General features: G+C 46.3%; 1 protein-coding gene across 1 annotated transcript in view; it reads right to left on the bottom strand.

The window, feature by feature from the left end:
* LOC143171863 (E3 ubiquitin-protein ligase RNF38-like) overlaps positions 1-27,086 on the bottom strand; it is a 207,014-nt gene that overhangs the window by 41,993 nt on the left and 137,935 nt on the right. The window contains exons 3-5 of the mRNA XM_076360971.1: positions 20,171-20,364; positions 13,633-13,846; positions 6,892-7,059 (exon numbers count right to left, since the gene is read on the bottom strand). Coding sequence (XP_076217086.1) covers positions 6,892-7,059; positions 13,633-13,846; positions 20,171-20,364 — 576 coding nt within the window. The remainder of the gene's footprint in view (positions 1-6,891; positions 7,060-13,632; positions 13,847-20,170; positions 20,365-27,086) is intronic.

The raw sequence follows: 27,086 nt of genomic DNA, 5'->3' as shown, positions 1-27,086 counted from the left end.
GGGTAGTGTTGATCACACAACGTGCTCAAAGGGGGAACCCCAACCACCCAGGAATGCTGGAAGAGATGATGGACTGGCCAGAAGGCAGTGATTTTGGAGCATTGCCTGAGGAGGTGCCTCATGCCCAAGAGGCACCACCATATAATGAGTTATCAGAAGATAACTGATCATTTACTGATGGATCCTGTCATGTTGTAGGCAACCATTGGAAGTGGAAAGCTGCTGTGTGGAGTCCCACACGACAAGTTGTTGAAGGTGTCGAAGGAGAAGGCGAGTTTGCAGAAGTGAAAACCATCCAGCTGGCTTTAGACATTGCTGAATGAGAAAAGTGGCCAGTGCTCTATCTCTATACTGACTCATGGATGGTGGCAAATGCCCTATGGGAGTGGCTACAGCAATGGAAGAAGATCAACTGGCAGTGCAGAGGTAAACCCATCTGGGCTGCTGCACTGTGGCAAGGCATCGCTGCCCAGGTAGAAAACATCGCTCTAAAGGTACAGCATGTAGATGCTCACATGCCCAAGAACTGTGCCACTGAAGAACATCAAAACAACGAACAGGTAGACAAGGCTGTCAAAATTGAAGTGGCTCAGGTGGACCTGGACTGGGAGCGTAAGGGCGAGTTATTTGTAGCTCGATGGGCCCACGTAACATCGGGACATCTAGGGAGAGATGCAAGAAAGACATTGTAGTGCTGGAGCATGTCCAAAGAAGAGCAACGAAGCTGGTGAAGGGTCTAGAGAACAAGTCTTATGAGGAGCGGCTGAGGGAACTGGGGTTGTTTAGTCTGGAGAAAAGGAGGCTCGGGGGAGACCTTATCACTCTCTACAACTACCTGAAAGAAGGTTGTAGCGAGGTGGGTGTCCGTCTCTTCTCCCAAGTAGCAAGTGATAGGACGAGAGGAAACAGCCTCAAGTTGTGCCAGGGGAGGTTTAAATTGGATATTAGGAAAAAATTCTTCACTGAAAAGGTTATCAAGCACTGGAACAGGCTGCCCAGGGAAGTCCCCATCCCTGGAGGTATTTAAAAGACGTGTAGACATGGCACTTAGGGACATGGTTTAGTGGTGGACTTGGCAGTGTTAGGTTTACAGTTGGACTCGATGATCTTAAAGGTCTTTTCCAACCTAAATGATTCTATGATTCTATGCAACATACAGATGGGCTCGTGATCGAGGGGTGGACCTGACCATGGAGGCCATTGCGCAGGTCACCCATGAACGTCAAACATGTGCTGCAATCAAGTGAGCCACACAAGTAAAGTCTCCCTGGAATAGAGGGCGGTGGCTGGGTTTTCAATATGACGAGGCCTGGCAAATTGACTGTATTAGACCACTGCCACAAACATGCCTAGGCAAGCACTACATACTCACCATGGTAGAAGCAACTACTGGGTGGCTAGAAACATATGCTGTAAACCATGCCACTGCCCGAAACATCATCTTAGGCCTTGAAGGGCAAATTTTATGGTGACACGGTACCCCAGAAAGAATTAAGTCAGGCAATGGGATTCATTTCCGAAATAACCTCATAAACTCCTGGGCCAAGAAACACAGCATTGACTGGGTGTATCACATCCCCTATCACCCACAAGCCTCTGGAAAGACTGAACAATATAATGGACTGTTAAAGACTATGCTGAGAGCTTTGGGCATGGAAGCACTGGGATATAAATTTAGCACAAGCCACTTGGCTGGTTAACACCAGAGGATCTGCTAACCGTCCTGGTCCTGCCCAAACAAAGCCCCTACATACTGTGGGAGGAGATAAGGATCCCATAGTGCTCATAGGGAAGTGGCTGGAGAAGGTGGTGTGGGTTGCTCCTCCCTTGGGAAAAGGCAAACCCATTTGTGGGATTGTCTTCGCTCAAGGACCTGGGCGTACTTGGTGGGTAATGCGGAAGGATGGGGAGATCTGGTGTGTACCTCAAGGAGATTTAACCTTGGGGAAAAATAATCCGTGATTTAAGTTGTATGTTGTAGGAAGTAATGTAGCAGGAACTACCTGAACCGATGAAGAGTGAGCTTTGCAAGGAACCCAACAAGTGCAGCAATGACCCAAACCAAGCTGGTGTTGGTACCCAACAATTGATCATGCTGCTTCTCCTGTCCTGAGCAACCACCTTGACAGATGGGGCCCAAGTCATAGCCTGTTCTTATGAACATTTTGGTGAATGGTGGAGGCCCAAGGAATGGGGAAATAACATCTAACTATCTGTTAAGTGAGAAGGGATAGTAGTTAATGAGAATGTATAAATCTGTATGTTGGATGTAAAGATGGTTTAATTAGGTCGTATAAGTTACAAGTGTTGGCAGGAGGGGATTTCAGGAATGTGAAACAGATACAATGGGATGATCAGAAGATATGTTAATGTTTCAAATTATGTGGAATGAGCATGACGCAAATGGGAGGGAATAAGAGGTGGAGATTGTGTTAGGTCTGGCTGGGATGGAGTTAACTTCCCCATAGCAGCCCTCATAGTGCTGTGCTTTGTATTTGTAGCTAGAATGATGTTGATAACATACCAATGTTTTGGCTACTGCTGAGCAGCGCTCACACAACATCAAGGCTGTCTCTCCAAACCCCCTCCCCCCAAAGGCCGGGGGTGGGCAAGAAGTTGGGAGGGGACATAGCTGGGACAGCTGACCCAAAGGGATATTCCATATGCTATGATGTCATGCTCAGCAATAAAAGCTAATAGAAAGGAGGAGGAGGAGGGGGCATTTGTTATTAAGGCAAACCTTAATCTTCCAAAGCAACCGCTATGCATACTGAGGCCCTACTTCCCAGGAAGTGGCTGGACAGCACCTGCTGATGGGAAGTATAGAATAATTTTTTTGGCTTTGCTTCCGTGCATGGCCTTTGCTGTCTTTCATTCAGCTGCCTTTATCTCGACCCATGAGTTTTTCATCTTATTTTCTCCCCCTGTCCTGCTGAGGAGGGGGGAGTGAGAGCGGCTTGGTGGGCACCTGGTGGCCAGCCAATGTCAACCCACCACACGTGCACACAGATGCAGAGGAAGAGAGACAGACAGATGCGTGTACACACAGACATGGAGAGACATGCATGCACACAGATGCCGAGGAAGAGAGACCGAGAGATGCACGCACACACAGAGATGCACAGGTGGAGAGACAGAGGGATATGTGCGAAGAGAGATGCAGAGGAAGAGCAGCAGAGACGCGTGCGCACACAGACGCAGAGATGCTTCTGCACACAGATGCAGAGGAAGAGAGACGTGCACACACAGAGAGTGAGACAGAGACGGGCAAAAAGAGAGACAGGGAGGCACGTGTGTGCAGAGTAAGAGAGACAGAGAGACAGAGGCAGGCACACGCACACAGATGCAGAGGAGGAGACAGAGACATGCGTGCGCACATACACAGACTGGAGCACCCCCAGACACAGAGAGAAACATGGAGGCGTGCACACAGACGCAGAGGAAGAGAGACAGACAGATGCACAGCACACACGTGGAGAGACATGCATGCAGAGAGAGAGGCAGAGACGCAAGCGCACAGACGCAGGAGGAAGAGAGAGGCATGCACACACAGAGACGCGCGTGCACAGATGCAGAGATGCACACGCACACAGATGCAGAGACAGACGCACGCGCATGTGCACAGATGCAGAGACAGACACACATACACACAAAAGCAGAGGAAAAGAGAGACAGAGAGACAGAGAGGTACGCGCGCACAGACAGAGGAACAGAGACATGCACACACACAGGCGTAAAGTGAGACACAGAGAGAGAGAGACAGACAGACACACACACAAATGCGCGCACTCACAGATTCAGAGGAAGAGCATCTGAGAGGTGCTCATGCAGATAGATGCATGGCATCATACAGCAATGGTACCATACAACTCAAATCATGGGTTATTTTCACCCAAGATTAAATCTCCTTGAGGTACACATTGGACTTCCCCATCCTTACGCATTACCCACCAAGTGCACCCAGGTCCTTGAGCAAAAACAATCCCACAAATGGGTTTGCCTTTTCCGGAGGAAGGAATAACCCAGACTGTCTTTCCCAGCCAGTTCCTTATGTGTACTATGGGGACTTTATCTCCTTCCACAGTGCACAGGGGTTTTGATTGGGCAGGGCCAGGTCAACTGGCAGATCCTCTAGTGTTAACTAGCTAAGTGGCTTCTGCTAAATTTGTATCCCAATGCCTGAATGTCCCAGCACCCATTGCTCTCAGTGTAGTTTTTAACAGTCCATTATATCGTTCCATTTTCCCGGAGGCTGGTGCATGAGAAGGGGATGTGATATACCCACTCAATGCCATGCTCCTTGGTCCAGGTGTCTATGAGGTTGTTGATCACCTCCACCACGGCTAATTCCCTCAGATACTGGATACCTCCCACAATGGTGGTCCACTTGCCTCGGTAATTTACAAGATCTTCCTTGAAGGGATACCTTTCCTTCACGCTCAACAGGAGGCACCTCCAGAGGCTGAGGACTGTTGCCCCTTTTCCAATCCCTATGTCGATGGCCTTATCCCTAGCAAGGGATCCCAGCTGCCAGGCTTCTTACCCTCTATTTCCTGACTATTGGCCCCAATATCCCAGCTTCAGAGCAATCAGCTGATAATTTGCTCGCCTGGTTGACGGCTAAAATCTTTTCGCATATCTCGCAGCTCACTCAGGGATAGGGATCGGGTGCTTTCTGACTCGTTTATGCTTTCAGTCTCTTCCCTCTCCTGTTCTTGTGACTTCCCTGCTGCAGAACAGGCTGCCTCTTCTGATTCTCCCTCCTGCTCCCTCTCAGGAGATGCTTCTTTCTCCCTTACTAAACAAGTTGACCTCCACTTCCTTTGCTTCTTCTTGATTATCCTGGAGCAACTGATATAGTTGAGGGTTGGGTGGGTCTCTGGTTCAGCCACAGTGTCTGTTTGTATGTCTTCAGATCCAGAGACCCTCTCTTCTCCTTGAGGGTGCTGAATAGTTCTCAGTAGGCGTAGGCCAGGCCCCAGCACAGTGCGAGAAGTTGTGTCTCTTTGGCATAGCCAGGGCCAGGGCATCCTTTTTTCAAACATTCTATCACTTCATCAGGATCCCACACTTGTTCAGGGGTGAAGTTCCAGACCATCAGAGATGACAACCATTCTAGGTACCTGCTCATATTCTCCCACACACCTTGCCACCCATAACCACACTGCCTTGGGGCATATCCCTGGGTGATATTCCTAAATTGTTGGTTAACCTTAGAAAAAAACAAAAAAATATTCTTGAGAAGTACCAATAGGAGTGTTTTGGTTACCCAAGGATGTTCAAGATACTGAAGGCTTATTGTAACAAGGGAGCAAACATCTACCCCATAGAAGAAGGGGAAGGTGCCATTCTGTGTTTCCTCCACTGAATGCCTCTCAGAGGAGAAAAGGGAAAAAGTGTAATTGTTAATTGTCTCCATGAGATGGTTCCTGAAGTACAGGGAAGGCATCAATGCAGGGCCCAAATATCAGATTAGGCTCAAGGCCAGTGCTTTTATCATAATTCTCCCAGGCAAAACACCACCAAGTGCTACACAGCACAGCAAACTGCAAAAGCCAAAGCCAGCCTTTAACAAGCTCTCAAATTTGATGTACAGTAAAAAAAGGGAGCATTGCATGGATCAGATAAACCAATGTCGAGAACAGATAAGTCAACATCATGACCAGCAACTGTTAAACAGATATAATAATTATAAGTTCCCTCCAATACACTCCGGTCAAATCTGTTATCTCAAACCCTTCAAGCCCCACGTTGGGCACCAAAAAGGACTGTTGTGGTTTAACCCCAGTAGGCAGCTAAACACCAAACAGACGCTCGCTCACTCCCCTCCCCCCAGTGGTACGGGGAAGAGAATCAGAAGGGTAAAAGTGTGAAAACTCATGGGTTGAGATAAATACAGTTTAATAGGTAAAGCAAAAGCTGCGCACACAATGGTCTGAAATGTAAGGTCTGTACTCTGCTTCTTGCCTTCCTCACTCCCCTCAGGATCTTGAGCTCCACTCAAGTCAAGGCTGCCACTGTTTGCCACATCCCCAATTAGTTCTTCCTTGTTCATGAGCAGCAGATCCAGCTGTGCATCCCCCCAGTTGGCCCATCCAACACCTTTATTAAGAAGTTTTCGTCATTGTTCGCCCCCCACAACACCCTCCAGAAGCCTCCTGGACTGTTTCCATCCCACCGTTGCCCTTCCAGCAGATGTCAGGGAGTTTCAAGTCCCCCATAAGAACCAGGGTCTGTAATCTGGAGACTTCCTCAGGTTGCTTAAAGAAGGTCTTGTCCCCTTCTTCACACTGATCAGGTGGTCTGTAACAAGCTCACATCATGATATCACCCCTTACTAGTCTCTTCTCTGTTCCTGACCCACAAGCTCTCAAACAGCCTGTCACCCATTCCATAGAAGAGCTCTATATGCTTGAGCTGCTCCTTCATGTAAGGGGCAATCCCCTCTGCTTCCTTGCCTGTCTTTCATAAAGAGCTGTTAGCTGTAGCTGTACCATTTTATAAGATCATTTCCAGATAAAAGCTCTAGGTGAGATTCTTAATAGTACTTGATGAACTTTGAAAGTCTTTTCCTGTAAACATCTGAATATATATAGAATAGCTGCTAATGGATAGGGTAAGAGACCAGATCATAAACCAGCATCCATTTTGAGTCAAAAATACATGAGAATATGGTATAATTCTATGAAGGGAGCAGGGAAGCACAATAAGTTTACTAGCTCTAAAGCTTGCACTATTATATATACCATATTATATATACCATTACAATTTACCCCGGGAAATAATAGTTTTTATTTTGCATCAGGGAAAGCTGTATGGGCAGAGAAACTCCAGGCTTTCCACCTCCTAAGTCTAAGTCCAGAGTCAATATAACTACAGAACCATACTTACTGGAGGAGGCACACTACAGATAGAAAGGTGCTGTCCACTGAATGCCACAGAACAACCTGGGACCTGCTGCGTGCTGCAGGGTGGTATGTGCTGGGCTGTACAAAGCGGAATCCCATGTGGGGCCACCGTTGTCACCGTGTATGAGACGGGGACTGCGCCCTGATGGATCTGCAGCAAAAACACAAGTGTATGAAGTAAGCTGTTACAAGGGCTTTGGACAGTTATGACATGGCATAGAAAACAAGCTTTCACCTAACATAACAAAAAGTATTTTTTACTCTGAAGGTGTTAAAGAAGGCAAATACCTGTAATCCCTGTCCTTTAAAAAAAAAAAAAAATCTTCTCATTGGAGTATCACTCTTCAGTCAGTGCTTTTAGGACAATGCCATCTCAAGATGTTAAGTCCTCCAAGGCACCGTTAGACGCGCTCAAAAGCATCTCAAATTCAGCAAAGCTGCCCCTCCCACACACTAAGGTTAGTTCCTAGAGAAAATAGGCAGCAGTAACTCACATGTAAAAGCCAGTCAGAAAAAAGGGGGGGAAAAAAACCCTACAAGTAGCTAAAGAATCTCTTCAACTCGTCCTTGCAGAGTGATTAAATGTTAACCCAGAGACTTATATCTTTGAAGAAAAAGAACTACAGATAGATATTCTTTCCTGTAAAGAAGCCAATCTCTGAATGCCTACTCAGGGCAACACTCCAGGGATGTGTCTTAACATGACTAACAACAGTAGTTGAAACCAAAGATTAATTTAAAAGCAGAAAAAGACAAGGTTACATACTCATAAACATGCCTCTGACACAACATCCACTACATATCTACAAACATAGTAGAGAACATGATGGCTTACAGTTTTTTTTAGTTAGCAATATTCACTTAGAACTCAATCAATCAATCCAAGGGTAGAAGGTACTCTGGACCCAGACACTGCTCAATTCCTTGTATTACATCAGGAATCTAGCAAAAACTGCAAAGAATCATAGGTAGGGAACGTGGATCCACAGAAAGCAATTATTTTGAAGAACCTTCCTTCACAACCTACTAAAATGGAATCCACCCTTGGAAAATGAACAAGCAAGAACAGCTCATTACAAAGGTAAGTAAATTGAAGAGAGCTAACCTACTGAACTGGCCATGAGATGCAGAGGCCAAAAGAGGAACATCAAACAGATGACTGAATAAAACTTCAAATCTCAAAACTGCACATATTTGGGAAAAAAGCCACTCGGCAGAAACAGTGACTTTGACCTAGTTCCAGTTCAGGTACAAATATTTTGTATGTGAGCTATCAGAGAGTTTTTAATGCCATAACTGTTGGATGTTTGAGGGCAGTGCCAGATGCGATTCAGGAGAGGTTACCAATGCTCTCAGTGCAGAAAGAAAGAAAAAAAAAAAGAGAAAGTGGTTCCCTCTCTAGAGTAGTCTGTGCAAAGAACCATCATGGAAGACCCAGAGTAACTCTGAAAACACTAACACCTGGTTGTGGATGGTGCTTGGAAGGTAGTGACGGCATCATAGAACAATCGTTTCTCAAGATGATGTTGTAAGTGTGATCACCCAAGGACAAACACAAATTGTATTTTTATTTTGAGATACTTTAGTAACTCAACTGTTCAGATACAAGTGAAGGCTGTGACATGGCCAGAAAGACTATTAGTTTTAACCCATGCGCTCTGCTCCAGGTGCAGATACTTCCTTATTGAGCACCGCCCTACACAGAAAATACAAGAGTGATCTGCTGCTGTACTGAATGCAAGTCACTTTATAATCTGTGCTGTAAGAATTGCATGTTAAGCATGGCAGTTTGTGACCTGGATATAGAATCATAGAACTATAGAATCATTTAGGTTGGAAAAGACCTTTAAGATCATCGAGTCCAACTGTAAACCTAACGCTGCCAAGTCCACCACTAAACCATGTCCCTAAGTGCCACGTCTAAATGTCTTTTAAATACCTCCAGGGATGGGGACTCAACCACTTCCCTGGGCAGTCTGTTCCAATGCTTGATAACCCTTTCAGTGAAGAATTTTTTCCTAATATCCAGTCTAAACCTCCCCTGGCACAACTTGAGGCCGTTTCCTCTCGTCCTATCACTTGTTACTTGGGAGAAGAGACCGACACCCACCTCGCTACAACCTCCTTTCAGGTAGTTGTAGAGAGCGATGAGGTCTCCCCTCAGCCTCCTTTTCTCCAGGCTAAACAACCCCAGTTCCCTCAGCCGCTCCTCCTAAGACTTGTTCTCCAGACCCCTCACCAGTCTCGTTGCCCTTCTCTGGACACGCTCCAGCACCTCAACGTCCTTCTTGTAGTGAGGGGCCCAAAACTGAACACAGTATTCGAGGTGTAGTCTCACCAGGGCTGAGTACAGGGGGATGATCACTTTCCTACTCCTGCTGGCCACACGATTTCTGATACAGGCCACGATGCCATTGGCCTTCTTGGCCACCTGGGCACACTGCCGGCTCATATTCAACCGGCTGTCAACCAGCACCCCCAGGTCCTTTTCCGCCGGGCAGCTTTCCAGCCACTCTTCCCCAAGCCTGTAGCGCTGCATGGGGTTGTTGTGACCCAAGTGCAGGACCTGGCACTTGGCCTTGTTGAATCTCATACAGTTGGCCTCGGCCCATCGATCCAGCCTGTCCAGGTCCCTCTGCAGAGCCTTTCTACCCTCGAGCAGATCAACACTCCCGCCCAACTTGGTGTCGTCTGCAAACTTCCTGAGGGTGCACTCGATCCCCTCGTCCAGACCATTGATCAAGATATTGAACAGAACTGGCCCCAATACTGAGCCCTGGGGAACACCACTCGTGACCGGCCGCCAACTGGATTTAACTCCATTCACCGCAACTCTCTGGGCCCGGCCATCCAGCCAGTTTTTTACCCAGCGAACAGTATGCCCATCCAAGCCATGAGCAGCCAGTTTCTCCAGGAGAATGCTGTGGGAAACGGTGTCAAAGGCTTTACTAAAGTCCAGGTAAACAACATCCACAGCCTTTCCCTCGTCCACTAAGCGGGTCACCTTGTCATAGAAGGAGATCAGGTTAGGCAAGCAGGACCTGCCTTTCATAAACCCATGCTGACTGGGCCTGATCACCTGGTTGGCCTGTACGTGCCGTGTGATGGCACTCAAGGTGGTCTGTTCCATGACCTTCCCCGGCACCGAGGTCAGACTGACCGGCCTGTGGTTCCCCGGATCCTCCTTCCGGCCCTTCTTGTAGATGGGCGTCACATTTGCTAACCTCCAGTCGACTGGGACCTCCCCGGTTAGCCAGGACTGCTGATAAATGATTGAAAGTGGCTTGGCGAGCACTCCTGCCAGCTCCCTCAGTACCCTTGGGTGGATCCCATCCGGCCCCATAGACTTGTGGGCGTCTAAGTGGTGTAGCAGGTCGCTAACCATTTCCCCTTGGATTACGGGGGCTTCATTCTGCTCCCCGTCCCTGTCTTCCAGCTCGGGGGGCTGGGTACCCACAAGAACAACTGGTCTTACTATTAAAGACTGAGGCAAAGACGGCATTAAGTACCTCAGCCTTTTCCTCAGCCTTTGCCACTATGTTTCCCCCCGCATCCAATAAAGGATGGAGATTCTCCTTAGCCCATCCTTTTATTGTGAATGTATTTATAGAAACATCTTTTATTGCCTTTCACGGCAGTAGCCAGATTTAATTCTCGTTGGGCTTTGGCCCTTCTAATTTTGTCCCTGCATAACCTCATGACATCCTTGTAGTCCTCCTGAGTTGCCTGCCCCTTCTTCCAAAGGTCATAAACTCTCTTTTTTTTCCTGAGTTGCAGCCAAAGCTCTCTGTTCAGCCAGGCCAGTCTTCTTCCCCGCCAGCTCGCCTTTTGGCACATGGGGACGGCCTGCTCCTGCGCCTTTAAGATTTCCTTCTTGAAGAATGTCCAGCCCTCCTGGACTCCTTTGCCCTTCGGGACTGCCTCCCAAGGGACTCTGTCAACCAGGCCCCTAAACAGGCCAAAGTCTGCCCTCCGGAAGTCCAAGGTAGCAGTTCTGCTAACCCCCCTCCTTACTTCTCCGAGAATCGAAAACTCTTATCATTTCATGATCGCTATGCCCAAGACGGCCTCCAACCATCACATCACCCACAAGTCCTTCTCTGTTTGCAGACAACAGGCCCAGTGGGGCGCCTTCCCTAGTTGGCTCACTCACCAACTGTGTCAGGAAGGTATCTTCCACACACTCCAGGAACCCCCTAGACTGTTTCCCCTCCGCTGTACTGTATTTCCAGCAGACATCTGGCAAGTTGAAGTCCCCCACGAGAACAAGGGCTAGCGATCGTGAGACTTCTCCCAGCTGCTTATAGAATATTTCATCTGCCTCTTCATCCTGGTTGGGTGGTCTATAACAGACTCCCACCATGATATCTGCCTTGTTGGCCTTCCCTCTGATGCTTACCCATAAACACTCGACCCTTTCATCACCATCGTCAAGCTCTAGACAGGCAAAACACTCCCTAACGTAGAGGGCTACCCCACTGCCTCTCCTTCCTTGCCTATCCCTTCTGAAGAGTTTATAGCCGTCCATTGCAGCACTCCAGTTGTGAGAGTCATCCCACCATGTTTCCGTGACTGCAACTAGGTCATAGCTTTCCAGCTGTCCTCGTTATTTTTCGGTTCCACTTGCAGAGCCTCATAACTATTATGCAAGGGCACCTGGGAAGGTGGGGTAGTCACGGAGGAGACGTGCCTGCTGCGCCGGGCAGGAACTTGTCGCCATCCCCCCCTATCCCTTATGTCACCGTGTTCAGCCAGGCGTAGAGAGGATAGGGAATCCTCCATATCACGCATCCTGTTGCTGTATGATGCTGTATGATGGAAGCTTTTACTTTTTTATTAGTAACAAAGTGGTGAACGCTATACTGCTTTAGCAGTTTGTTTAAAGGCTGGTTTAAAAATCCTTTTCCCCTGTCAGTCTGTAATTTGCAAGGCATGTGACCCCTGGTAAAAATGCTTTTAAAAGCCCAAGCTATTTCATAACCTGTTTTGCCTTTTAGACCAAAAGCCCAGGCGTTTTGCTGCGCCAAGCAGGAACTTGTCACTATTCCCCCCATGCCTTATGTCACCGTGTTCAGCGAGGTGGAGATAGAGAATCCTCCGTACCACGCATCCTGTCTGCCTGACAGGCCTGTCCGAGGGAAGGTAGGGTGTGATTCCAGCAGTCTAGCTCTCTCTCAGACTCCCTGATACTTCTCAACCTACTCACTTCCTCCCGGAGTTCTGTCACTAAGCTGAGGATTTCCTCTACCTGGGTGCACCTCTCACAGGTGTACTCACTATTGCCATCTGGTACTGGTATAAGAGTAGGGCACACCCTGCAGTCTGATACCTGGGTAGCAGCATGTTCCCACCGGAGCTGTCTGGGAAGCTGCATCAGTCGTGGTAGGTGCAGAGTTTAGAGAGGCTGTGGCCTTCTGCCGGGTTGATACCATTTCTCCCTGGTTGAGCTGGCAGAGCTACAGCGCCCTTCCTGCACGCCCTTCCGGGCAAACTGCCATGTAAACTGTCGTGCCACACCCTTGCTGACGTGCCATGCCCTGTTTGCCCGCCTTAGTCGCTAGCGCTCCCTAGGGGCTTCTTTTATATGCGTGCGGGGGGCTTGGCTGCTGTTGCTCCTGGCTCCGCCCTGGTCTTGTCAGCTGCTGTCGTGCATGCTGCGGGCTCCTGGCGGCTCTCGTGGCTCCCCCTGAGGTTTCTCTGGTTCAGGAAACCCCCCGTACACCGCGCTAGAGCGCTCCGCTGCGGATCGTGCCAGGACTGGAGCTGCTCGCCTCGGCGCCTGAGTGCTAGTTTCGGTTACACTGTGTTTAAATCTCCCGCCGTTGCTCCTGGCCCCACCCAGGTCTCGTCAGCCACTGTCACGCGAGCTGCAGGCTCCTGTCAGGTCTCTCGGCTCCCCCTGAGGTTTCCCTGGTTCAGGAAACCCCCCTGTACACCGCACTAGAATAACCATCTCTGTCCCCAGTTAATGAATGTAACTGCATAGCAACAAACACACTTGGGTTGCAGTCTACTGATTTGAACAAGAAAAGGCTATATCAAGAGGACAATTTCCTTTAAAGAGCCTCTATTATGGAATCCTACTCCTCTTCCTGTCTCAGGGAAGAGCTAACTTATTTTTCTGGACTAACTGCAAATCTCATTTTCTCATGCCATTTAAGGAGCTGGTTGAGGCTAGAATGAGTAATTTAGTGATGAGATGATATTATCATGAGTTTTGCTGTTATGTAGGCAATTACATGCATTGTGAATTCTATTTTTAAAGAATATATTTAAACTGTGTAAAGCACTTTAAGCTAAGGAGAGGTACTTCATATGTAATGAAGTAAGATACATTATTACCATAGCATATCTTAAACTAAGTTAACTTCAGAAGCAGAAGAGCCACATTTCAAAGGTGGGATACAGAGATCTTCAGAACTGTGCCAACACACACTGACAGACTGTTGACTTTCACTCTTCTCTAATAGAGTCTAGATTTTTATTTTTTTCTTAAGTAACAAATGTATCAATGTTTTCACTGAATGCTGCAGCTCTCTATACAGTGATAGTACTCTGAAGAAAAAAAGAAAAAAAACGCTCTATAAGAGGACTAATAGGAGTTAGTGTTATGTGACCTCCATTGCCAACTAATTTGTCAAGGAGACTTCACTCATTTGCTCTCTTTGGAGAGGAATACACAGAGTTTAAGACATTTGCATCCATGTTCTCAACACACTCTTACCTGATCATGAATGTCAACCATCACTGTGTTCTGCTGTGACGGGTGAGCAGCTGGATGCAACATACGATGGGATATATTTGGAGGGTTAAAGGCTTGGGGCTCTTCTATTGCTTGCTGCTGTCCATAGGAGAGATGGTGATAGTTTTCATCTTGGCTAACAGAATTGTGTCGAGACAGACGATCCCTTCTTGCTCTCTGACGGCGAACAGGAGGACTAAAAACACATAAAGAAAAAGATGAAAGATCACATTAAGAAAGGTTTGTGGCACTTATAACTAGAAGCACAAAGAACTTAATAGTAAGGATATTTTTACACTGGAAAGTTTTGCTAGGCCAGGTATGTTAGCTTGTCATACAATCTCTCATTGAGAAAATTTCTGAAAGCCCTAGCATAGATGCTTATTTCAGCATGAGTGCTTGAGCATGGATTAATACAAGAGAGGAAACCAGAAGAAGCATTTTTATAGAAATATTACCTTCACAAAACTTGTTAAAAAGACATTTGAGCACTTGATTCACAGAATCACAGAGTGGTTGAGGTTGAAAGGGTCCTCTTGGAGGTCATCTAGTCAAACCCTCCTGCTCAAGCAGGGCCACCAAGAGCCACACATGCACCTGTTGTGCTTACAATACAAAAAACTTCTGAATCAAAGGACAATCAAATTGGGACAGCATCTTCTACAGATTCAAATTAAAAAGCAGAACAAAAGAGAATGTCTTCAAATTTTGTTTTTTAGTGTTTAGTATAAGACTTACTTGCTAGCTGTCCAAAGCAAAAGAGCTTCAGAACAGTCTCCAGTCAGAGCAAACAAAGAATTTGTCCTATGGCAAGGAATGGATGTGGTGATGGATAACTAACTTGGACATTGGAATGTACAACTGACTTGGAATGTACATTCTCAAGAAGAAAGGCAACTTGACCTCACTTATAAGCAGTATTATGTAAAACTCTATTAAGGCTATCTTCTTAATGCAATATGTATTTGCTTATCATGAATCTGAAAATCCCAACTGAAAATAGGGCCTCATTTTACTAAGCATGGTACAGAAATCTCTGATCAAAAGAGCTTATAGTATAAACAGTAATCCAAATAATAGAAAAAAACATCCAGATAATAAAGACCCTACAGAAATCCACTGCAAAACATGGCAAAGATGCAGGCTGTGTCTACATTAGCAAGAAGTGTGGACCAATGGTAATGAATCTATAGAGCAAACCAGTTGGCAATGAATACCCGATATCCACCCTATACACATTTCAGAAAGCTAGAACTAGCCCAAACACTGAATGCCCATTTACAGCTGGAGTACATCTTCCAGTTCAGCTTTAACTGAAAAGAATCCAGTTCGTGAGGTCTAAGATCACTCCACAATGGGAACCAATTCATGATAAGCAGCAACAATAAGGAAATTTGCTTTGAATGATCCCAACTAAAACATTAATAAGATTGGTGGCAGACTGGGCTGCAGTGATCATGCCCTGGTGAAATTCACGATCTGGAGGGATACGGGCCAGGCAAAGAGTAGAGTCAGGACCCTGAATTTTAAGAGAGTGAACTTTCAGTTGTTTAAGGAATTAGTGGATGAGACCCCCTGGGAAACTACCCTCAGGTACAAAGAAGCTGAACAGAACTGGCAGCTCTTTAAGGACATTTTTCTTAGTGCGCAAGAGCTCTCAGTTCCCATGTGTAAGAAATCAGGCAAGGAAGGCAGGAGACCAGCATGGCTGAGTAAGGACCTCCTGGTCAAACTAAAGTGTAAGCAGGAAATGCATAGGCAGTGGAACAAAGGACATGTATCCTGGGAAAAATATAGGGATGCTGCCCAGATATGTAGGGGTGGGATCAGGAAAGCTAAGGCACAGCTGGAGCTTAATTTGGCAAGGGATGCGAAGAATAAGAAGGGCTTCTACAGGCAGAAGAAAATGTACCCCCCATGAGAAATAAGAAAGAAGAACTAGTGACAACCAATGTGGAGAAGGTTGAGGTACTCAACAACTTTTTTTGCCTCAGTTTTCAATGGTAATCTCTCTTCCCACATCACTTGAGTCCCTGAACCTCAAGGCAGGGACTGGGGGAATGAAGTCCCTCCCCTCAGAAGAGAAGATCAGGTTTGAGACCACCTGAGGAACCTGAACATACACAAGTCCATTGGACCTGACAAGATGCATCCCAGGGTCCTGAGGAAATTGCCGAGCCAGTCTCCACCATATTTCAAAAGTTGTGGCAGTCAGGCGAAGTCCCCAGTGACTGGAAAAAAGGAAACGTCATGCCCATTTTTAAAAATGGTAAAAAGGAGGACCCTGGGAACTACTGACCAGTCAGCCTCACCTCCATGCTCGGTAAGATCACGGAGCAGATCCTCCTGGAAGACATGTCAAAGCACATGCAAGGCAGGGAGGTGATTAGAGACAGACAACATGGCTTCACCATGAGAAGCATGCCATTCACCATTGAGAGCAGCTCTGCCAAGAAGGACTTGGGGGTACTGGTGGGTGAAAAATTGGACATGAACCAGAAATGTGCGCTTGCAGCCCAGAAAGCCAATCGTATCCTGGGCTACATAAAAAGAAACATGGCCAGCAGGTCGAGGGAGGTGATTCTCCCCCTCTACTCTGCTCTCATGGGAGCCTACCTGGAGTCCTGTGTCCAGTTCTGGGGCCCCCAGTACAAGAAAGACATGGACCTGTTAGAGTGGGTCCAGAGGAGGGCCACAAAAATGATCAGAGGGCTGGAACACCTCTCCTATGAAGAAAGGCTGAGAGAGTTGGGGTTGTTCAGCCTGGAGAAGAGAAGGCTCCGGGGAGACCTGATTGCGGCTGTTCAATATATAAAGGGGGCTTATAAGAAAGACAGAGAAAGACTTTTTGCCAGGGCCTGTAGTGACAGGGCAAAGGGTAACAGTTTTAAACTGAAAGAGGGTAGATTTAGATTGGATATAAGGAAGAAAGTTTTTACAATGAGGGTGGTGAGACACTGGAACAGGTTGCCCAGAGAAGTTGTGGATACCCCATAACTGGAAGTGTTCAAGGTCAGGTTGGACAGGGCTTTGAGCAACCTGATCTAGTGAAAGATGTCCCTGCCCATGGCAGGGGGCTTGGACTAGATGATCTTTAAGGTCCTTTCCAATTGAAACCATTCTATGATTCTATGACTCACAACAACCTTAAAAAATCAAGCTCTGATCCATTAGGGCTTATCAGCTCTGGTTTAGCATCAGTGCTATAAAACTTAATCAGATTCCTGCAGAACATGTACACAGATGTGTATAAACTGTGCTCTCTCAATTATCCTATTGAAGGTAGATTAGTTCAGGCACACACCAGCAAGAGATGGTAATGGAAGGATGCAAGGAAACGTGTGCGGACTGGTCAGATGACAAGCAAAAATGCCAAATGCATCATATTCTGAACAGCCCAGTTAAAAACATTTCTAAATAAAAACATCTTGTGGACGAGATTTATGAGTCACCACTGAACAGAACTGTATAAAGGGCATGCAGCAGTTATTCTGAAAAGAGAAGCTTGAGTCAACAAACCAATTTCTTTCTTAGGTCTGACAGCTGTACGAACACCCATACCGTGTTCATGCTTTTGACTGAAAGCTTCCAGATTTGTGGAATCATAGAATCATAGAATCATTGAGGTTGGAAAAGACCTCTAAGATCATCGAGTCCAACCATCGACCCAACAACACCATGCCCACTAAAACATGTCCCTAAGCGCCTCATCTACACGTCTTTTAAATACCTCCAGGGATGGGGACTCAACCACTTCCCTGGGCAGCCTGTTCCAATGTTTAACCACTCTTTCAGTAAAGACATTTTTCCTCACGTCCAATCTAAACCTCCCCTGGCACAACTTGAGGCCATGTCCTCTCGTCCTATCGCTAGTTACTCAGGAGAAGAGACCGACAGCCACCTCGCTACAACCTCCTTTCAGGTAGTTGTAGAGAGCGATGAGGTCTCCCCTCAGCCTCCTTTTCTCCAGGCTAAACAACCCCAGTTCCCTCAGCCGCTCCTCCTAAGACTTGTTCTCCAGACCCCTCACCAGCCTCGTTGCCCTTCTCTGGACACGCTCCAGCACCTCAACGTCCTTCTTGTAGTGAGGGGCCCAAAACTGAACACAGTATTTGAGGTGCGGCCTCACCAGGGCCGAGTGCAGGGGCACGATCCCTTCCCTACTCCTGCTGGCCACACTATTTCTGACACAGGCCACGATGCCATTGGCCTTCTTGGCCGCCTGGGCACACTGCCGGCTCATGTTCAGCCGGCTGTCGACCAACACCCCCAGGTCCTTTTCCGCCAGGCAGCTTTCCAGCCACTCTTCCCCAAGCCTGTAGCGCTGCATGGGGTTGTTGTGGCCGAAATGCAGGACCCGGCACTTGGCCTTGTTGAATCTCATACAGTTGGCCTCGGCCCATCGATCCAGCCTGTCCAGGTCCCTCTGCAGAGCCTTCCTACCCTCTTGGACTTGAAAAAGTCCTACCCTTGGACTTGAAAAAGAAACAAAACCCAGCATGTTTGAGTCTATTCCTTCTAACACTGTTATCACGGTTGACAAATTTTATCTATGAAGTCAGAGGAGAAGCAATTATGTTTTTTCAACCTCACCTAACATTTTACAGTCATGAAAATCGACAGATACTTCCATTTTAGTAGAAATCAAGCTATAGTGTTTCTGCGATGTAAACAGAGGTCAGTGAGCTTTAAACTTTTATTAGATGACTTGGACGCATTTCTGAGACATTGCAGAGCAGGGGGGGAGAGGAATTGAAAGCTTTTGGTTTGGATAACTAAATAGTAGAGTAAAGGTCATCTTTATTTTTATGCTTTCCTATACACTCTTATCCAGACATCAGTTCAATGTAGCCATCTAAAACTCTACTCTTCCATGACTAAGGAAGCTTATTCCAAAAGCTCTGCCTCAAAGAGTCTTATGAGCTACACTCTAAAAAACAGAACAAAAATGTAATCTTTATAATATGCAAACCAACCACCTCAGCAACCACATGATGCTATGGTATCCTCCAGTCAGGTCTTCCTCACCTTTGCTGTTTGCAAGACAAGGACTGAGTTGCGAGTGCAGTGAACATATATGACACTACATATGGAACTTATTGCTTTTAATAGCACCCTGACAATAAATAGGGTTTTATTCCTGTATTGGCTTTATGTGGCAAGGTTTTGGTAGCAGGGGGGCTACAGGGGTGGCTTCTGTGAGAAGATGCCAGAAGCTACCCCCATATCGGACAGAGCCAGTTCTAGCCAGCTCCAAGGCTGGCCAAAGCTGAGCCAATCAGCAATGTTGGTAGCGCCTCTGTGATAACATATTTAAGAAGGGGTAAAAAATGCTGCGCAACAGCAGCTGGGAGAGATGAGTGAGAAAATGTGAGAGAAACAACCCTGCAGACACCAAGGTTAGTGAAGAAGGAGGGGGAGGAGGTGCTCCAGGCGCCAGAGCAAAGATTCCCCTGCAGCCCATGGTGAAGACCATGGTGACGCAGGTTGTCCCCCTGCAGCCCATGGAGGTCCACAGTGGAGCAGATATCCACCCTGCAGCCCGTGAAGGATCCCACGCCGGAGCAGGTGAATGCACCCGAAGGAGGCTGTGATCCTGCGGAGAGCCCGTGCTGGAGCAGACTCCTGACAGGACCTGTGACCCCGTGGAGAGGAGCCCATGCAGGAGCAGGTTTTCTGGCAGGACCTGTGACCCCATGATAAAGACCCATGCTGGAGCAGTTCATGAAGAACTGCAGCCTGTGGAAGGAACCCACGTTGGAGAAGTTCATGAAGGACTGTCTCCCATGGGAGGGATCCCATGCTGGAGCAGAGGAAGAACGTGAGGAGGAAGGAGCGTCAGACACGAAGCGTTATGAACTGACCACAACCCCTATTCCCCATATCCCTGTGCTGCTCAGGGGGAGGAGGTAGAAGAGTCAGGAGTGAAGTTGAGCCTGAGAAGGAGGGAGAGGTGGGGGGAGGGTATTTTCAGATTTGTTCTTATATCTCATTATCCTACTCTGTTTAATTGGTAACAAATTAAATTAATTTCTGCAAGTTGAATTTGTTTTGCCCGTGACTGTAATTGCTGAGTGATCTCCCTGTCCTCATCTCGACCCATGAGCTTTAGTCATACTTTTCTCCCCCTGTCCTATTGAGGAAGTGGAGTGATAGAGCGGCTTGGTGGGCACCTGGCAGCTAGTCACCACAATTCTCCCCTTCCCATTTTTTTAAATGCTTATTTCTCCAGTACAGAATGAGAGAAAGAAGCCAGCTCATAACAAAAAATGTTTATAAGCATTCTCTTCTCCAATTTCTCTCTACTCTTACAAATTATTGGAAGATGCAAGAACTTAAATTACTTTCAATACAGATTTTTCTGTTGCACTTATTATAATTTAGTAAAAAAAAAGTCAAAAGAAGGATTAGAATATTTATTATATAATAAATACTATTCAGTGTTGCCTGAAATAGGCTTCCCCTGAGTTGACAATAGAGAGAATAAGAAACTGGCCCCTAACCTAAATAGCTTACTTACCTCCTCCTACTTCGTGCAGGTGTGCTGCAGCGTTCCCCAGAGAAGTGATGTTGGTTGGACCGAGCCAAAGGAGGCTGCCTATTTGATGCCATCTCCCATGGTCGCACTGGCGGTGATGCAGTTGGTGATGCCGCCGTATAGTCAAAGACTGAATGAGAAAGGCGTTGTCTCTTGGGACTTGAACTATCTTCAGTCTGTGCCAATGTAGACAAAAAAAACCTCAGCTGAGTGATTCGTTTCCCATATTGAAACTCCAATATTACTTACTTCAGCTAGCATTAGAGAGGGAGACTTAACAGACTAGATCAAAACACCATAAAGTTCAACAACTATAATTAGTTGTAGAACCTACTGCCTTCATAATGCAAACACTTAATTGCCCACCTGAGCATTTTTAATAAAGCATTTTTAGCAACATCAAGATATTTTAAATACTAATGCTAAGGCAACCATAGAAATTATATCAGAAAAAGGAGTAAACATTTACTTCAGGAGAAAGAGGTTTTGTTATAATATTCAACACAGGCACTACCCCCCCCCCGATACAGATTTAGGATATAAACACATAAATGAGTGATCCAATGGGATCCATATTTGCCAGTAAATAGATGCCATATAGAGCTCTAGTTCAGCATATGCACTCCATTCCTACCAGGTGCATGCTTACATAGCTGAAAAAACATTTTAAAATGTCTGGAGTACAAATCAGCTCTGCTATCCCTGCACAGAGGTGCCTCATCTTTTAACTTGTTAGTGCAGTAATAGTAATTAACAGGTAAAGACAATGTGATCAAAAACAACCACCATGAAAAACTTGGTTTAAGTTTGTGTATTTTACTGAAGTTCTACTGGGACTAGGTAGCTCCTAGAGTTGTCAGTGTTAGTGATATGAAAACATTCACCTCCAAGTTTACATTTGGTCCTGAACAGAAATAGTTACCTCTCCTTTTCACTGCTTGTCCCTGCTTAAAATGGTTAGCTAGACCTCTCTTCTTCTTCACCATAATAATTTCAGTTAAGAGATGTGATGAGTTTAAGAAACCAAATATTTGCAGTCATTTGCCAATACAGAGAAAACTGAGCTTCTCTACAATAACTGTCTTCCTGAACTGCCCCCTCTAACCCTGTTAGAAGCCTTTTGCTTCACATACATTTAAAGACTATCATGTTTTAAAGCCTCTCTACACTTATTCATTCCTCACAATTTTCCTCAGTCTACCAAATATTCTTTTTCTTCCTATTTTATTGACCCTCTTATGGTTTTTAGCTTTAAAGGAGTTTGATTTCCACTTTCTGAACACGATCGGTTGAGTAGAATATTTCATAGAATCATAGAACAGCCAAGGTTTGAAGGGACCTCAGAAGATCATCTGGTCCAACCTTTTGTGGGAAAGGGAGCCTAGATGAGATTATCTAGCACCCTGTCCAATCACATCTTGAAAGCCTCCAGCAATGGGGGACTCTACCACATCCCCTGGGGAGGTTGTTTCAGTGATTGATTGTTCTCACTGTAAAAAATGTCTTTCCTAAATCAAGATGAAACCTCTCCCGGTGCAACTTGCACCCATTGCCCCTTATCTTCTCCATGTGTCTCCTTGTGACGAGAGACCCTCCGTCCTCTTTGTAGCTGCCCTTTAAGTACTAGAATACTGTGATGAGGTCCCCCCTGAGCCTTTTCTTCTCCAGGGAGAAAAGACCCAAATCCTTCAGTCTTTCCTCATAGGGCAGGTTCTCCAGCCCTTTGATCATCTTTGCAGGCCTCCTTTGGACCTACTCCAGTCTCTCTGCGTCTTTCTTGAATTGTGAGAACCAGAACTGGACACAGTACTCCAGGTGCGGCCTGACAAGCGCTGAGTAGAGTGGGATGATCACATCTCTATCTCTGCTAGTAATGCCCCTGCGGATGCAGCCCAGGATCCGATTTTCTGCAGCGGCACACTGCTGACTCATGTTCAGCTTCTTGCCCACCAGGTTCCTTTCAGCAAGGCTGCTCCCCAGTCACACAGATCCTAGCCTGTACTGGGCTCTTTGGTTATGTCGTCCCAGGTGCAGGACCTTGCACTTGTCTTTGCTAAACTTCATACTGTTCTTGCTAGCCCACTCTTCCAGCCTATCCAGGTCTCTCTGTAAGATGTCTCTCCCTTCTGACGTGTCCACCTCACCACCCAGTTTGGTGTCATCAGCAAACTTGGTGAGGGTGCTTTCAATCCCATCATCCAGATCATTTATGAAGATGTTGAACAGCGTGAGGCCCAGTATCGATCCCTGGGGGACCTCACTTGTGACAAGCTGCCAGCCTGAGTAAAAACCATTGATAACCACCCTCTGAGTGCAGCCTGTTACCAATTTCCTACCCATCTCACAGACCACCCATCCAATCTGTATCTTGCCAGTTTGTCCAGGAGAAGGCTGTAAGAAACAGTGTCGAATGCTTTGCTGAAGTCCAGGTAAACAATATCCACTGCTCTGCTCTCCTCATGTCGACAGAATTAAGTTATTTTGTTGTAGAAGGTGATGAGGTTAGTCTGGCATGATTTGCCTTTGTTAAATCCATACTGGCTTTTCCCAATCACCTGCTTCATTTGGATTGTAATAGTTTCTAGGAGGACTCGTTCCATTACTTTCCCAGGGACTGAAGTAAGCCTAATGGGCCTGTAGTTTCCTGGGTCCTCTTTTGGGCCCTTCTTGTAGATGGGTGTGACATTTGCCCTCTTCCAGTCATCAGGGACATCCCCTGATCTCCATGACTTTTCAGTGATTATAGACAGAAGCCTATTTCTCTTGCTGCTTGACAGGTAACTTGTTTTCTTGCTTTCTTTTCAGCTCACACCTGTATAAGCACACTCTTTTTCTAATCCTTAAGCTGTATCAACATATGAGAAGAAAAAAGTATTTTCCCCTCTTGACTTTACAGTCTTTCTGACTACATTTCACCTCTTTTCAGACCCGTATTTTAAAGTTACATGCCACAAACTGGAGTTTTTTCCCCTACTAAACCCTGACTCAGGCAGTTACCATTACTAACCCTAGTAATGATTAGGCAGGAGAAAAAGGTGAAATATCAAAAGAAAAGAACCATGTAATACCTGGGGGAATGCCAAATTTTCATATCTTGTTTGTTTTTCACAGAATGGTTGAGGTTGGAAGGGACCTCTGGAGGTCATCTAGTCCAACCCCCCTGCTCAAGCAGGGCCACCTAGAACCAGTTGCCCAGAACCATGTCCAGACAGTTTTTTAATATCTCCAAGGAGGGAGACTCCACAACCTCTCTCGGTAACCAGAGTGCTCAGTCACCCTCACAGTAAAAAAGTGTTTCCTAATGTTCAGACGGAACCTCGCTGGAGCAAGTTTTTTTCCTGAAGGACTGCAGCCCATGGAAGGATCTACACTGGAGCAGAAGAAAAGTGTGAGGAGGAAGGATCAGCAGAGAGGAATTGTTATGTACTTATCGTAACCCCCCATCCACCAGTGCTGCTCAGCAGGGGACTTAAAAGAAAGATGGAAAGACTTTTTGCCAGGGCCTGTAGTGACAGGACAAGGGGCAATGGTTTTAAATTGAAAGAGGGTAGATTTAAATTGTACATAAGGAAGAAATTTTTTTATGATGAGGGTGGTGAGACACTGGAACAGGTTGCCCAGAGAAGTTGTGGATGCCCCATCCCTGGAAATGTTCAAGGCCAGGTTGGATGGGGCTTTGAGCAACCTGGTCTAGTGGAAGGTGTCCCTGCCCATGGCAGGGGGCTTGGACCAGATGATCTTTGAAGGTCCCTTCCAACCCAAACCATTCTATGATTCTGCGATGGGGAAGGCTGCAGGCTTGTGACTTCTGGCAACAGGAAGACTGTTCCGTCTCTACCCACACATCTGCAACAGAGCAATAAGTTCAGTGCCCTGGTAGAAGACAAGGGAGAGAAATCCATGTCTGAGGAGGCATCAGATCCAGCCAAGCCTGAACCACAAATCAGCACCAAGAGGAAGCAACAGGTGGTAGTGGTGGGAGACTCCCTCCTTCAAGAGATGGAGGCTCCCATCTGCCAAACTGAGTTATTGTCTATGGAGGTTTATTGCTTGCCAGGAGCTCATTGGAATGGAAGACATGGTGGGACAGCTTGTACAACTGGAGTGCCGCAGTGGTGGATATAAACTCTTCAAAAAAAAAAAAAAAACCAACCCAAAAAAACCAGAACAAAAAACACACTGCAGGCAGGGCAGACAAGCACGTGTGTGTGCATACACGTGTGTTTGGGGGCAAGGGGTGGTGCCCTGTATCTGAACTAACAGCTTGAATGTATGGAGCTCTTCTGTAGGACTGATGACAGTCCCTGTGAGAGCTTATGAGTCAGGATCAGAGGACACACCAGTAAGGGTGATACTGTGGTGGGAGTTTGGGAGCTTGCTACAAACCATCAAATAAGAATGAAGTTGATGATGAATGAAGTGATGCACAGCTGGATCTGCTATTCACCAGCTAGGAAGAACTGGTTGGGGACATGATAATCAATGGTAGCCTTGGCTGCAGTGACCATGAAATAGCAGAGCTCAAGATCCTGAGGGGTGTGAGGAAGCCAAGCCACAAAGTACAGATCCTGGCCTGGTGGGATCCCATGGAAGGCAGCTCCAAAGGGCAAAGGAACTCTAGAGAACTGGCAGGTCGTTAAGAACAACACTATCGATATTCAGAATTACACCCTACCCTCTCTCCCAGAGTCAAGCCTTGAGTTCAGATTTGAAAGATAAGTCTTGGAAATCTGGCTGTCTGGGCACAGAAACAGGATTTCTCAATGAAGGAACATGAAGACAGTTTGAACTTGGGCTACTGAAAATTTGACATAGAAAAAATTAACCTCTCCAACTCTGAGAGCTGCCTTAAACTCTGGATACCTGTAAGGAAGGCCAAAACAAGCCAATCATTAGTGTAGGTAAAAAAGGATTGTGAGATAGCACAAAGGAAGCTTGTAAATAAGTCTTCTCTGCATGTAAAGTAATAAGTTTCTAGGAGCATTTGCCTGTGAAAGAACTTAAAAGTTTGGAGCAGAGAGCAACTTGGAGTATTTTTGTGTAGAATTCTAGCAGTTACTCTTAAGATGGTGAGTACTTCCCTGAGCAGTTGTTTCTCCCCACCGAATGCTAGGTATGTCTTAGAAGACAGTACAGAAGAACAGATACCACTCCTGAAACTGCCAAGTATTACTGAAAGCAACATGTACCTTCAAACTAGGATGTATATTTCAGGGAGACAGACAAATAAATCCTAGAATGGCACTGCCCATTTCTACTACTTTAGTGAAAATACTATTTCAGAGGAAAACCTGATATGGTGGGTTAACCTTGGCTGGCTGCCAGACACCTACCCAGCTGCTCTCTCACTCCCCCTCCTCAACAGGACATGGGAAGAAATTAAGATGAAAAACCTCACGGGTCAAGATAAAGACAGGGAGATCACTTACCAATTACTGTCACAAGCAAAACAGACTCAACTTGGGGAAGATTAATTTATTGCCAATTAAAATAGATTTGGATAGTGAGAAACAAAGACAAAATTAAAACAACATCTTCCCCCCACCCCTTTCCCAGGCTCAACTTCACTCCTTCATTCCAAACTGCTCTATCTTCTCCCCCGCATCCTGAGTGGCACAGGGCAGGGATGTGGAATGGGGGCTTGCAGTCAGTTAATAACAGTTCCTCTCTGCCACTCCTTCCTCCTCACACCCCTGCTCCAGTACAGGTCCCTCCCACAGGACATGGTCCTTCACGAACAGCTCCAGCATGGGCTCTCCATGGGCTACAGTGGGGATATCTGCTTCGCCATGGTCTCTTCCATGGGCTGCAGGGGAATCTCTGCTCCAGCACCTGGAGCACCTCCTCCCCCTCCTTCTTCACTGACCTCGGTGTTCATACTGCTGTGTCTGTCTCACATTTTTTCCTCACTCCTCTCTCTCACAGCTGCTGCACAGCATTTTTTGCCCTTTATTAAATATGTTTTCACCGAGACACCACCAGCTTCACTGATTGGCTCAGCTTTGGCCAGTGGCGGGTCCATTTTGGAGCCAACTGGAACTGGCTCTGTCTGACATGGGGGCAACCCTAGCCTCTTCTCACAGAGGCCACCCCTGTAGCCCCCCCCCATCCCCCCCCGCTACCAAAACCTTGCTACATAAACCCAATACACCTGCACTCTTGGCCTCTCTTCTTTGTGTAAACAAAACAAACAAACAAAAATCAAAACAAAACAAAAAAATCAAAACAAAACAAAAAACTAAAACACCAAAACACACACACCAAACCACAAACCCACAATGTGAACACTCTGCATTTCTATCCTATGAGAGGCAGAACAGGCAAGTCTGTTAGAATGCTTCCAAAACAATGGAGTTTGGGAAAGATGGGAGAAAAGGGAGGGGGGGGAATGACACCAACTTAAAAAATGGAAGCTAACCCACAACAACTTCATTTTAACAATATTCAATTGTTTGACATTCCATAGCCAATTTATATGCATCATATTGCTTCAGATGTGTTGGGTTACTTATTCATTTCTATGAATTAAATAGTCAAAAATGAACATTTGAATTCTTATTAAAAGAAACACAACCTATGTTGTAAAATAAGATGTACCCTATGAAGTGTGGTATATGATTGTGCCCATTGCCTCTTGTCCTATCACTGGGTGCCACTGAGAAGATTCTGGCTCCATCTTTTTTACCCCCTCCCATCAGGTATTTATACATATTGATAAGATCCTCCCTGAGTCCCCTCTTTTCTAGGCTAAACAGTCCCAGCTCTCTCAGCTTTTCCTCATATGAAAGATGTTCCAGTCCCCTAATCATCTTTGTGGTCCTTTGCTGGACTCTCTCCAGTATGTCCATATCTCTCTTGTACTGGGAAGCCCAGAACTGGACACAGCACTCCAGGTGTG

The sequence above is a fragment of the Aptenodytes patagonicus genome, chromosome W (genome assembly GCF_965638725.1).
Source record: "Aptenodytes patagonicus chromosome W, bAptPat1.pri.cur, whole genome shotgun sequence".
Classification (NCBI taxonomy): Eukaryota; Metazoa; Chordata; class Aves; order Sphenisciformes; family Spheniscidae; genus Aptenodytes; species Aptenodytes patagonicus.
Note: the sequence above shows the minus strand (reverse complement) of the source record. Positions and strands in the feature narration are given on the sequence as shown.